Source organism: Hyphopichia burtonii (assembly GCF_001661395.1).
Source record: "Hyphopichia burtonii NRRL Y-1933 unplaced genomic scaffold HYPBUscaffold_2, whole genome shotgun sequence".
NCBI classification, from domain to species: Eukaryota; Fungi; Ascomycota; class Pichiomycetes; order Serinales; family Debaryomycetaceae; genus Hyphopichia; species Hyphopichia burtonii.
The window spans coordinates 874,000-886,692 of NW_017963729.1; the positions used below are offsets into that span (position 1 = coordinate 874,000).

The 12,693-nt window shown below is 36.8% G+C and overlaps 6 protein-coding genes across 6 annotated transcripts; 4 read left to right on the forward strand and 2 right to left on the reverse strand.

Annotated features, from left to right (window-relative positions):
• Positions 1–88: 88 nt before the first annotated feature.
• On the reverse strand, positions 89–1,052 carry HYPBUDRAFT_238557 (uncharacterized protein; the record flags this gene model as incomplete). Its single annotated transcript, XM_020223226.1, has 2 exons — positions 633–1,052; positions 89–575 (listed from the first exon to the last, which is right to left on the reverse strand). The coding sequence occupies exons 1-2, from the start codon at positions 899–901 to the stop codon at positions 89–91; spliced, it is 756 nt and encodes a 251-aa protein (XP_020077781.1). The 5' UTR covers positions 902–1,052.
• PHHB (4a-hydroxytetrahydrobiopterin dehydratase) lies at positions 963–1,595 on the reverse strand. The gene has a single exon (XM_020220818.1). The coding sequence runs from the start codon at positions 1,570–1,572 to the stop codon at positions 1,111–1,113; it is 462 nt and encodes a 153-aa protein (XP_020077782.1). The 5' UTR covers positions 1,573–1,595; the 3' UTR covers positions 963–1,110.
• Positions 1,596–1,773: 178 nt separating this feature from the next.
• On the forward strand, positions 1,774–3,828 carry HYPBUDRAFT_135200 (uncharacterized protein; the record flags this gene model as incomplete). The annotated part of the gene is made up of 1 exon (XM_020219565.1): positions 1,774–3,828. The coding sequence occupies exon 1, from the start codon at positions 1,843–1,845 to the stop codon at positions 3,826–3,828; it is 1,986 nt and encodes a 661-aa protein (XP_020077783.1). The 5' UTR covers positions 1,774–1,842.
• A 432-nt stretch (positions 3,829–4,260) lies between these two features.
• ZCF9 (Zcf9p) lies at positions 4,261–7,050 on the forward strand (the record flags this gene model as incomplete). Its single annotated transcript, XM_020218472.1, has 2 exons — positions 4,261–6,109; positions 6,176–7,050. The coding sequence occupies 2 exons, from the start codon at positions 4,261–4,263 to the stop codon at positions 7,048–7,050; spliced, it is 2,724 nt and encodes a 907-aa protein (XP_020077784.1).
• A 210-nt stretch (positions 7,051–7,260) lies between these two features.
• On the forward strand, positions 7,261–8,211 carry HYPBUDRAFT_105763 (uncharacterized protein; the record flags this gene model as incomplete). The annotated part of the gene is made up of 1 exon (XM_020218436.1): positions 7,261–8,211. One exon carries the CDS (start codon positions 7,261–7,263, stop codon positions 8,209–8,211), a length of 951 nt encoding a protein of 316 aa, XP_020077785.1.
• A 543-nt stretch (positions 8,212–8,754) lies between these two features.
• HYPBUDRAFT_155771 (glycoside hydrolase family 76 protein) lies at positions 8,755–12,093 on the forward strand (the record flags this gene model as incomplete). Its single annotated transcript, XM_020222145.1, has 2 exons — positions 8,755–9,643; positions 11,645–12,093. The coding sequence occupies 2 exons, from the start codon at positions 8,755–8,757 to the stop codon at positions 12,091–12,093; spliced, it is 1,338 nt and encodes a 445-aa protein (XP_020077786.1).
• Positions 12,094–12,693: the final 600 nt, after the last annotated feature.

The following is a 12,693-nucleotide window of genomic DNA, read 5'->3' on the forward strand; positions in this document are numbered from 1 at the left end:
TTAGATCGCATAATTAAAATAACAGGGTTTAGTACCCTCTGTAACATAGTCTAATATAAATATATATTATTATCAAGGAAGTGTAAGGTCAGCACATCAAGTATTGAGGATCAGTTACACATGCGGTCTGGACGTTACCTTTATTGACTTGGGAGAATGTTTCAACGCTTTCCCAATCACCTACGCTCATCCTGGCCAAATAGCCATTGGCAAACTGGTAGTCCCCCGAAATTTTGATTTGTCTTTGTTTCAAATTAGATATAGTTACTGTTTCCACCATGACTTGGAACTGTAAAGTTTTACCGGCCTCGACCGAACAAGTCAAACTTCCTCCAGTAGAAACAGTGTAAGCAAGGTCATAGGAAAACTGAGGCGAAATTCCGAGTAGTTGGGAAAACTTAACAGAGGCAGTGATACCTGATCCGGCCGTGACTGTGTAGCCTTGAGAAAAGGAACTAGAGGTTTCCGATAGCGTATTTGGGTGACAACCACCAATAGGAATCCAATCACTGACTTTGCGAGTAACTTGAGCATCGCTATATGAGACTTCATAAAAGATGGTTTTCCGTTTGTCACTGGCTGCGTCAACGGAAAAGGCCTCCGACTCCTCCTCTTCTTTCTCGTACTGATACGAAGGGCTATAATTAGGATTGAATGCTTCTTCTGCGAGTAATTGAGACGCAATAATGGAATTGGAGGAGGAAACTCTCACAACACCATACTTCAAAAGCATTTTGGGGGTGACAGCATCGAATTCTGGAACAGTAATAATCTCTTTCTTAATGTCACTATACGACTGTTGCAAGACGCTTGTCTGGGGAGTGGAGTACCTGGGTGTAATTTCAAGGGCTATTGCTTGCAAAATGAGGGTTGCAAAAACTACTATTTGTTCCAACAACATTTTTTGATAATGCGAATTTTTCTTGCAAAAAGGCAATTAATTAATTGTAGAACGAGTATAAGGAACGTTGTATTACTATGTATGCCTAAATGAGAGTAGTATATAACTAAGTAGAAGCCGGGTACTACTTATATATGAACTGAGACTGAACTAAGCCGAAATTTTGGCTTGGAGTAGCTCAAAAGTGAGTAATTGAGGTATGCTAAACCTTATGGTTTATTTATCAAGTCATCGATTAACTGTGAGGTCTTTTCCACGTTAGACAAGCCATTATTAGGTTCTCCTTCGGTGGTCGTAGGAGTTTTAGATTTGGCACTTGAAAACTTATCGACGAATTCATCGTGCACTGCTGATGCTAACTTTAAATCATCGTAGGTTATTAAGTTGCCCACGTCGTGCGTTGTTATTTGAAGGTTTACTTTGTTATAAGTTGTGATGATTGTGGGGTGATGTTTCAAAGTGGCTGCTTTCAATGCAACCATGTTGAGAAATTCCCATGTTTTGGCAAAGCTTTTAAATTTATAGTCAGCTTCTAGGCGTTGCTCAGTTTTGGAATCATCGAGCTTATTCGTTTGAAGACGCCAATACTGTTTGGACCCGAGCTCATTGAGCTTCACTATCTGGTTACTGAGAACATTGAGAGGCACCACTCTTCCAGGTTTGAAAGACATATCCACCAGTTGACTAAACAAAGAAACGAAGCAGCATACCCTAATTCATCACTTTGTTAACTGAAAAAACATCGAAAAGCGAAAAATCCTGGAGAAACCCCAGCAAAACCCATACACCAGGAACCCACCAAGTGTCGCGAATAAAGATATCATCGTGTAAGAAGTTTTGATCAGATTGACATCAACGGCCCGAACCCTGCAAATATTTGATTCATACAAATAGATATAGAAACCTATATGCTGAGATAGAAAAAAATTCCACAGTGGCTCATGGTTTCAGCTATCTATATACTAAATGGGCCCCTTGTCGATACCCAAATACTGCATTTTGAACTTCTTCTACATAGAGGGTACCATAACGATGTTCCCGATGAATCATTTATATTATCCGACTTTGACGCAGCATATAAGAGATTGAAGCCAGAAGAGAGATGTCCGTTTATTTTTTCGAATGGAATCAGCTATACTTATATTCAATGTGATAATAATATATTTATCATGGCGGTTTCACGAAGTAATATTAATGTAATGTCGATTATTACATTTCTTCATAATTTTTATCGAATACTATTTCAGTACTTGTGTGTAAAGCCTAAAAGCCTTACTGAATTTTCTAATAAAGAGGATCAGATATTAAATACTATATTAAGGCTAGATAAAGATCGAATCATTGATAATTTTGTGATAATATATGAACTACTAGATGAATGCATGGATTTCGGAGTGGCTCAATTGACTGATTATAATATTTTAAAAGAATATATTAAGGTTGAAACGAACTGGGCTAAGTCCACATCACAAATCCTCGATGATGGCAATGAATATGAACTGTCAGATTCAAAATCCGATGACGAATTTAATGAAAAGTATAAACGAGATAAAAAGAAAAATTCTAAAGCACATCAAAAGAAACTTAAAAATATCAAATCCACCCATAACCAAGCAATTAAAACCGATGTACTTGAATCAATAGACACAAAGATAAATAGTTCAATTTTAAGAACAGCGGCTCTGAATATAAGTTGGAGACCCAAGGGAATCTTTTATGCCAAAAATGAAATTTATATTGATATCATTGAAAATTGTGAATTTTATTACGATTTAGAAACTGAAATCATCAAAATAAATGAAGTCCACGGGACGTGTGTTGTCAAGTCACTTCTCTCGGGAATGCCGACTTGTAAATTGGGATTTAACGAACATAATATATCAAGAATTGGTAATGATGAAACGTATGATGAGGAAAATGAAACTCATGATTCAAATTCCAAAAGAGAAGATAATCAGTTAAAAGTAGAACCCGATGAAGAAGAGGAAGATGAACAACAAGAGGAATTACTTTCGGAAAAAACTAAGAAACAAAGAAGAAGAATACCTATTCGAAACGTACAATTCCATCAGTGCATAGAGCTCGGATCAATTTATAAGGATAACTTAATTTGCTTTGTACCACCTGATGATAACTTTACTCTATTGACGTATCAAGTGGAGCAAGAAAAACAAAGACGTAAATTACCGTTGATTATGATTAAACCAACTTATAGAATCCACCGGATAACGAAAAAGCTTCAAGTGCTTTGTGTTTTAAGCACGAATTTCAAAAAGAAACTTCATTGTAATAATTTACAAATTCGTTTACCAATAAATCCATCACTTTTCCCCATAAAGTATGATAATCGAAATCAAACAGACGATTTGAAATATAAATCCGAACTTGGGGATGTAAGTTACAAAGTTGATGCATCCGAACTTATATGGAATATCGATCAAGTCAATGGTGCTAGAAAGTCAATAAAAATGATGGCTGAATTATCCTTGAATGAAATAAATCACCTTGAATCTTTAACCACAATCGATCAGTCTTTGCTAAGTAACTTGATGCAACCAGATTCAAACGACAAAGATAGTGATACGGAAGAATACGATACCAAAAAGGAATTAGACCAATACTATGGGGTCAACGGGGTATCGTCTTCACTGTTTGATAAACTACAAAAAAAATTGAAGAGAAAAAAAGATCACAACCATGTAAGCTTACGTTTCAGTATACCGATGCTTGCATACTCAGGCTTAAAACTAAATTACTTGAGAGTCGATGAAGAATCAATGAAGTATTCTTGCTTTCCATGGGTAAGATACGTTACACAATCGGAATCTAATTTCGGACTAGACTCTAAAGTAGATGAAATCTCGAGAAACGATAAGAGTTGTAACTATAGATTTAAACTAGGTTCCAATTGCTTTCAGTTATTCTAACTAATTGCAACCAATTCATAAATAATATTTAGATATTCGCTGAATAAACAGACCTTTATAGACCTTTAATTGTTTTTGGCGCAAATATATATACCGGTAGACTTATCAGCTCGCGAAACATTTCCTAATCGGGAAGGAATTTACTTTCAGCGGATTTGTTAGTGAATTCTTATCTTATCAGTTTTTTTACTCAATTCCATCAATTTTTCCCACTAAAAATCTATTAAAATGCAATATTTTGCTCTTAATGGTTGTTTTATGGTTGTTTAGATTGAGAGATCTGAAAACAGAGCAAATAAGCCAGATCGCCTGATTTTTCAGCTGGACCTGAAAAGAAAAAAAAGAGATAACTATATACGAGCTACAGCTTCAGATTGTTGCAAAAAACGACAAACAAATATAATAATAAAAACCACATAAATCATAAAAACTATGGTGCTTATTGGACAGCCACAACGGCATAATTCGACTTATTCTGGTAATAGCTTGAAAGAAGACCCTGCGTCGAGCGAAAAGACAAAGAATCCCAGATTTTCGCCTAGTCCTCCGAAGAATGTCAAGAATCTGGAAAACTCATCAGACACTTCGGTGAAAACTAAAAGAACAAAGTCAAGAAATGGATGTGTCACCTGTAAGAAGAAACGTTTGAAATGTGATGAAACCCACCCGAGCTGTTTGAGATGCACTGAAAAGAATATAGCTTGTGGAGGTTATGCTACGAATTTCAAATGGAGATCATTCAATGATGAACCTTTTGAACCAAAAGGGTCCAACGCAAAGCCAACCACTTCAAATAATACATCAAAGAAAAGAAAGGCCGAAACCAAAGAGTCGAACCAAGAGCAAGTTATCCAAAAGCACTTGGAATTAGCATCATTATCAGTTACTGGTAAATCATCGAAAGAAATCGAACGTGATTATCAAATGATATCGCGTGGAGTCAATCCCACCCCAGATGCTCTTATTGGCTCGACGAAAAAGCTAAAGAGAAGCCAAAGTCAATCCACACCTCAAGATTCCCACCTTTCTATTAGTCCCCCCATGGCTAGGTCTCTTAGCGTATCTTCTCCACTGGGATTATCATTGGTCAGACAAGACTATTCCGACATAAGGAACAGTTCTAAGCCAACTCCACCTTCAGAAGTAATCGAAGAATTGCAAAAACCAGACCAAAAAACCAATAACAATAATTCTTTTACTGATTTAAATCTCACTCCTCATTTGACAGCATTACTCAACTATGCATTCACCGGTTCCAATGAAGAAGCTTATTATTTCGGTAATGATAATAAACTTTCGGATTTAGTCGATGTTCCATTGAGTCCCTTGGCCTTATCTAATCCTGCTGCTCAAGAGAAGGACAATTCCAAAAACCACACAAGTATGGTCCAATCACCAGGATTCCGTAATATCGATCTTGCTCATAAGTTCGATCCCTTTATTAACGTACAATCTCCCGCAGGGGCTACACCATCTCTCGAGTTCAGTTCTTCTCAACATGATTTATTGAATTCGGAACAGCAACAAATTCTTTTCTTATATTCTCAATACACTAGTTCCATGATGTCAATCAAAAACGGACCTTATGAGAACCCCTGGAAAAGCGTCATTGCTCCCATGGCGAAGAATTATCCTTGTTTATTTGATTCTATTGCATGTATGACTCTATTTCATTTAGCAGGAAATCCAGGGCTAGAAGAAAATAAAGAGCATTTACTGTCAAGGGGAGGCGGTTACATGAAAAGGTGTATTTTAGAGCTTGCATCTGGATTATCAAAAATGAATGATGATTTGAATTGTGAAAAATCATTACCAGCCGATATTGCATTAGCAACCTGTTTAAACTTAGCAGTTAGTGAATCTTTTGATACCCATACTTCCAGTGGTATTGCCCACTTGAAGGGTGCCAAAAGCATGATTCAAAAAATTTTATCATTATTCAGGGAATTTTACCGTACAATATCAAAGATCAGAAGAGACAGCAATGCATCTTCTCAATCACCAGAAGATACTCTTCGAAAAGCTAGAGAAGCATGTAAAGTATTCAAGAAAAAATTAGTGTTAGTTGACGATAGTGATTGGGATAAAATGATAGAGGACGTATTATCAAATACTTGTCAAGATGAAAACCTACTTGTTCCAAAAATTTTACAATTCTTATTTAATATTTGGATTTATTTTGAAGTTTTAGCTCAAATGACAACATGTTCTAATCATGACGATAAAGGTATAGATTTAGTTGATACTATAACCAATATCTTACAAGAAACCCAAAAGAAACGTACTAAAGATGAAAAGAAAAAAAATGTTCTTAAAATGAAGGAAAGATCACCAAGTTTGTATTCAGATTCTAGTGATTTAACATTAGGAGAAAATGCAGAGACTAATTTTTTACTTGGGAATGATAACTTATTTGAGAATTTTGATTCGTTCAATCATGAATATATTGATCCATTATTAGGATGTGCCCAGTCGTTATTTTCAATCATGGGTGATGTTGCTAATTTAATTAGTAAAATCAAAAAATCGAAAAAGAAGGACGGGAAGTCATTTAGAAATTCATTAACCACCATAACTCGAGCTGCTCAATTGAGACAAAGAATAGTTAATTGGAAGCCATCAATTTCGGCAAGCATGATTGATCAAAGTCCATTAGAATTGAATGCAGACTCTGGATGGGATATTCCATCATGTATTGCATCGGCGGAAGCTTATCGATACGCAACATTAATTTATTTGCATCAAGCAGTTCCTGAAATTCCTCTGTTAGCATCCCATGTATTAGCAGAGAAAATATTCATTTTATTAGCATCAATACCTACTACATCTAATTGTTCAGCTATTCACATTTTCCCTTTATTAGTTGCTTCATGTGAAGCAGAATCTGGTGAAGAAAGAGAATGGTGTGAAGCCAGATGGGCAGTTTTGGCAGGGAAATTATGGCTTGGTAATATAGACCGTGCTTTAGAAGTGGTGAAAGAAGTTTGGACCAGAAAAGATGAATATAATAATAAGAGAAGTCGAGATGAAGAATTGATCAAGTTTGGTATTTCGAATACCGACTCAAACAGTGACATTGCAGTACAACTAAGTGGATTAATGGCTGCTGTTAATAACGAATCACAAGCTGCAGTGGTAGATGACCTCAAGGGCACCATCCATAGCAGAATGCACTGGAGTACTGTAATGAGAGAATGGAATTGGGAAATATTATTAGGTTAGGTTTAATAGAAGTAAAAAAATTGCAACTTTATTGCGAAAAATTGTAGGCCCGAAATTTAGTTGCGCTAGCAAGAAAGTTGGCTAACATCAAAAAAAAAAACAGAAGAACCGTAATACTAGCTGTTTTTCTAAAGCAACATATTTTATAAAAGGATGTATATCAGCAATTGGAGAAGAACGGCCATGAGCCTAAAGCCCATTTGCAGAAGGATGAGCTTGAGCTCAGATCCGTTTAGTGATGATCATGTTAAAAAAATTCGAGAAACTCATAATCACTTCCCCAAACCGGCCTTTATTTCGTTTGACTTATTTGGCACTCTCTACACTCCAAGAGAGCCAGTTCCCAAACAGTACCATGATATAGCCACGCGAGAGTTCGGGATTGATGTCCCCTTGGATAGAATCAGCAGCCAATTCCCAATTGTTTATGAACAGCTTTTGTCCAAGTACCCAAATTACGGCCAAGAGTCACCAAACATAAGTAACGCTTCCGAATGGTGGTCCGAGCTTATAGTTGAGCTCCTTGAGATTCCTCACTATAAGCAGAGTCAGCGTTCCATGCAAGTTTGCGATCGGTTGTTGTCTCATTTCACCACCAACGAAGCTTACAGAGTGTATGACGACGTGATTCCAACTTTAAAAGCATTGAGTGACGAAGGTGTCCCATTATTGGTGTCAAGCAATTCAGATCCACGAGTATACGAAATCCTAGAAAACTTACAATTGAGTCAATTTTTCCCCAAAGACTTGACTTACTTATCTACCAATCTTGGATACGGAAAACCGGATCGAAAATTCTTCCACACCATTGCAAATAGTCTCTACCAAAAATCCGACGTTCAAAGCAAACCAGACTTTCTAGAACAGTGCTGGCACGTCGGTGACAGCTACGCCAACGACTTTCTCCCTTCAGTGAAATCCGGGTGGAACGGGGTCTTGCTAGACCGCCATCGCACCAGCAAGATCTTCAGTCACCACCAGCAGCCCCAGCTGAAGCTCGACGCGTGTTTCCTCTCTGATCGTGGAGAACCCGATATCGACGACGACAACCTAAGACTCATAGCCAACAACAGGGTTGCCATGACAGACTTGACCCAGCTTCTTCGTATATTTGACTTTGATCCCGCACAACCCTCCCAGTCGGTGTCCAACCAGATATAGTCTACATAGTTCCTACATGATCTTTTTGCAATGCTGACATTTTTGCAGTCTTGATATTTTTGCAATCTCTTTTTTTAGGGTAAAACAGTAGTTATTTTTGTAGTGACTGGGTGTACGCCTGCACACAGGCTGGCGGGCCAAATGCGCCTCTCTAACAAAACAAAAAAAAAAAAAAATGCAGAAAAAGTCGTTAGTTTTGAAACAATTGTTGTTTTTTCACCTACATCAAACTTGGTCTATTTGAAGCAAATCAGGTAGATTTCGTTAATTATTCGCTAGCTTGACTGTTTTAAAGTATACAGGTAGGTGCTTGAGGAACAGTATACTCAAACAAGTGGCCAGAAAGAATTCTTAGTATTCAATTTTGTTTCGTGTGCTGTATTTTTTTTTTTCTTTCTTTCTTCCTTCTTTTTTCTTTTTTTCTTCTTGCTTCAACTCCTTCCACGCTCAAGAATTATATTTAGAACATTCCAATTTATTCAATATAAAGAGCTTATAGTCTTTCAGGTCTGGTATAGCATTTCAAAGTACGTGTGAGAGAAAATGAAGTTTGGGACCATATTTTCAATAACGCTCTTGGTACAGCTGGTGGTGTCGGTTGAGCTTGATATCAACGATAAAGATTCGATTTGTGAGGCAGCTAAATCCGTTGTCCAAGGGGAATTAAATTATTATGAAGGAACTAAGTACGGAGGTACTGTTGGGATGTTTTCGAATCCATATTACTGGTGGCATGCCGGTGAAGCTTTTGGTGGGTTAGTTGATTATTATACTTTTTGCGAGTCTGATAATAAAACTTTAGAAAAGTTGATTTATAACGGGATGTACCATCAAGCCGGGGATGATTATAATTATATTCCTTCTAACCAGTCGATGACTGAAGGTAATGATGATCAGGGTGTTTGGGGGATGGCAGTTATGCAGGCTGCCGAACGTAATTTCACTGATCCAAAAGACCATAGTTGGTTAGAAATGACTCAGGCCATTTATAATACCATGAATTCAAGATGGGATACTAAACATTGTAATGGTGGATTGAGATGGCAGATCTTCACTTGGAATTCAGGTTACGATTATAAAAATTCAATTGCAAATGGTTGTCTTTTCCATATTGCTGCAAGATTAGCCAGATTCACTGATAATAAAACTTACGCCAAAGTTGCTGAAAAAGTATGGGATTGGATGGAAGATGTTGGGTTTGCCACTTATGTGGATGATGAATTGGTGGTTTATGACGGTGCTAAAATTGGCGGTAATTGTACTGACCTAACTAAAAGTAAATGGTCTTATACTTATGGGATTTTCTTATCGGGATGTGCTTATATGTATAATTACACCAATGATAATACTTGGTTAGACCGGGTTGATGAGATTTTGAGATCCTCTGATTTCTTCTTCAAAGATGGTTACATGTTCGAACATACTTGTGGAGGTGGTAGTAAATGTAATAATGATCAGCGTTCTTTTAGATCATTATTTTCTCGTTCCTTAGGTTTAACTTCAATGTTGGCTCCTTCAACAAAAGACACCATCGATAAATGGATCCAAAAAAGTGCTCAAGGGGCTGCTGCATCTTGTTCGGGTGGTTCAGATGGAATCACTTGTGGTGCCGATTGGACTAAAGGTAGCTGGGATGATTTATATGGTTTAGGTGAGCAAATGTCCGCATTGGAAGTCATGATGGCTCTACTCGTAGAACCTCCTTTAAGTACTGAAACCGGTGGTACCTCAAAGAGTAATGTAAATGCCGGTACTGATACTCATGATGAAACAAATAAAAATGAAATCACCATAGGCTCAAAAGATAAAGCTGGTGCAGGTGTCTTGACTGCAATTGTATTGGCAGTAGTTACCGGGGGTGCTGCATGGATGCTCTTTTAACTTTGTTTTTTTGTATGAATTAAAATTTTATCATTTGTTTATTTCCTTTCTTATAACACTCTCTAGGAGTTTCATTTCTCTAAATCTTTCATTTTGCAAGATTATGTAGAAATATTCTTTCAATAAATTTCTGAATCGTATTTTAACAGTATATTCTGTCACAGTAGTCATCGCTATAAATCATCCAGGATGATTTGTGATTCTTCGAGTATTTATTTGGAAATATTTGAGACATCATCCCGAATATATCCGTGATTGAAACAGCAAGGCGCACTCCCATTTGACAGCTTGATTCCAACTCATAATGAACCCAATATTGGGTAACTTCTCAAATTTGTCATAAATTTAAGCCTTGTAAGTCTCCAATTATTATGGGTATTGCGGTGTTTTTGCAATTCTTCTATAAATATATTAGCGTAAATGCGCCTCTCACTAAAAAAAAAAAGGCTGCCAGACTCAATAAAGATAAGCCAACTTTTACTTCCCTTTTCGATTCTAAATATATATTGCTTCTCTAGCTAGGACATTTGGCGATTGTTGGAAGGAAAGGGAAAGATATAGAACAACCTCTTCGAAAGGTTGTATTTTAAACTCGAGAAAACCAATACCAAGAATTTTTCAACGATCTTTTTGCAACCATACCCAAACTTGATTAAAGCAATAATGAGAACTAAAGTTTTATATATGATATCATTGCTAGTCACTGAAGTTCTTGCACTAAGTATTGATATTGATGATACCGATTCGATATGTGAAGCTGCCAGAGACGTAGTCATCGGTGAGTTTAATTATTATGAGGGAACCAAATATGGTGGAACTGTCGGAATGTTTTCCAGTCCTTATTATTGGTGGAATGCTGGTGAAGCATTTGGTGGACTTATAGATTACTATACTTATTGTGATTCTGATAATACAACATTGGAAAAATTGATTTATAATGGAATGTACCATCAAGCCGGGGATGATTATAATTATATTCCTTCTAATCAATCAATGACTGAAGGTAATGATGATCAAGGTGTTTGGGGGATGGCAACAATGCAGGCTGTCGAACGAAATTTCACTAATCCTAAAGACCATAGTTGGTTAGAAATGACTCAGGCCATTTATAATACTATGAATGCAAGATGGGATACAACTTATTGCGATGGAGGACTTAGATGGCAAATTTTCACTTGGAATTCAGGATACAATTATAAAAATTCAATTGCTAACGGATGTCTTTTCCATCTTGCTGCAAGATTGGCCCGTTACACTGATAATAAAACTTACGCTAAAGTTGCTGAAAAAGTATGGAATTGGATGGAAGGTGTTGGATTTTTTGAATATAATAATGACACTTTTGACATTTATGATGGTGCTAAGATTAGCAATAACTGTTCTGATATTACCAAAAGTAAGTGGTCATATATATATGGAATTTTCTTATCAGGTTGTGCCTATATGTATAACCACACTGAAGAATCAGTTTGGTTGGACCGGGTTGAGGAAATATTGAAAGCTTCTGATTATTTCTTCAAAGACAATTACATGTATGAACATACCTGTGGAGGTGGGAGTGACTGTAATAATGATGAACGGACTTTCAGGTCATTATTTTCTCGTTGTTTAGGTCTTACTTCAATTTTAGCTCCTTCAACAAAAGATACTATTAGTACTTGGATCGATACTAGCGCTCAAGGTGCCGCTTCCTCGTGTTCCGGAGGAACAGATGGTATTACTTGCGGAGAAGATTGGAGTAAAGGATCATGGGATGGCGTATACGGTTTAGGAGAACAAATGTCCGCATTAGAAGTCATGATGGCGTTGATAGTCAAAACTCCTTTAACCGCTGATACTGGAGGATCCTCCAAGAGTAATGTTAATGCTGGTACCAATACCGGCAGCGAAGAAAACAAGAACGAGATAAAGGTAACTTCACAAGACAAAGCAGGTGCCGGGGTATTAACAGCGGTCGTACTTCTAATTATTACTGGAGGTTCTATATGGATGCTATTTTGATCGTCTTCCAAAGTGAAATATCACTCGAAATGACTCATTTAAACCATTATATTACTTGTATACTTTTACTTTAGGTCAATGCATTTGCACCAAACTTCGTCATTTTGAACCTTTTATTGTACAAAAAACTAGACTTGTTTGAAGTTTTTACTCTGTTTTTTCGACATTTTGCAACCTATAATATTGTTGATCTAAAAAACCAGAGAAGCGTCAAGCGCAAGAATTAAAATAGGGGCCATATCTATTTCTTGTTATCCAGGCAACTTCTCTTTTCAAGTTTGAACCATCAAAATGAATCATACCAACTAAACTTCAAACACAAACTTTAATGAATAGTGAGATATAAGAGACAGACTTTTGGACTGTCATTCTGATCAGATTCCTTAATTCGCCAGTTCTATCACTTTTCGTTATTTTGAAAGGACCAGCCCAAAACATCAGGAAGTTACTTTAGAATTGACCGGCAATCCATAGATAAACCAGTGAACCTCGACTGAATGCGACGGAAGCTGAAATAAGACCAGGTTCGCCAGAAAGAATCATTCGACCAGATATAAAAGCAGAACAACTGATATTTCAATACTCAAATAAATAGTGAAA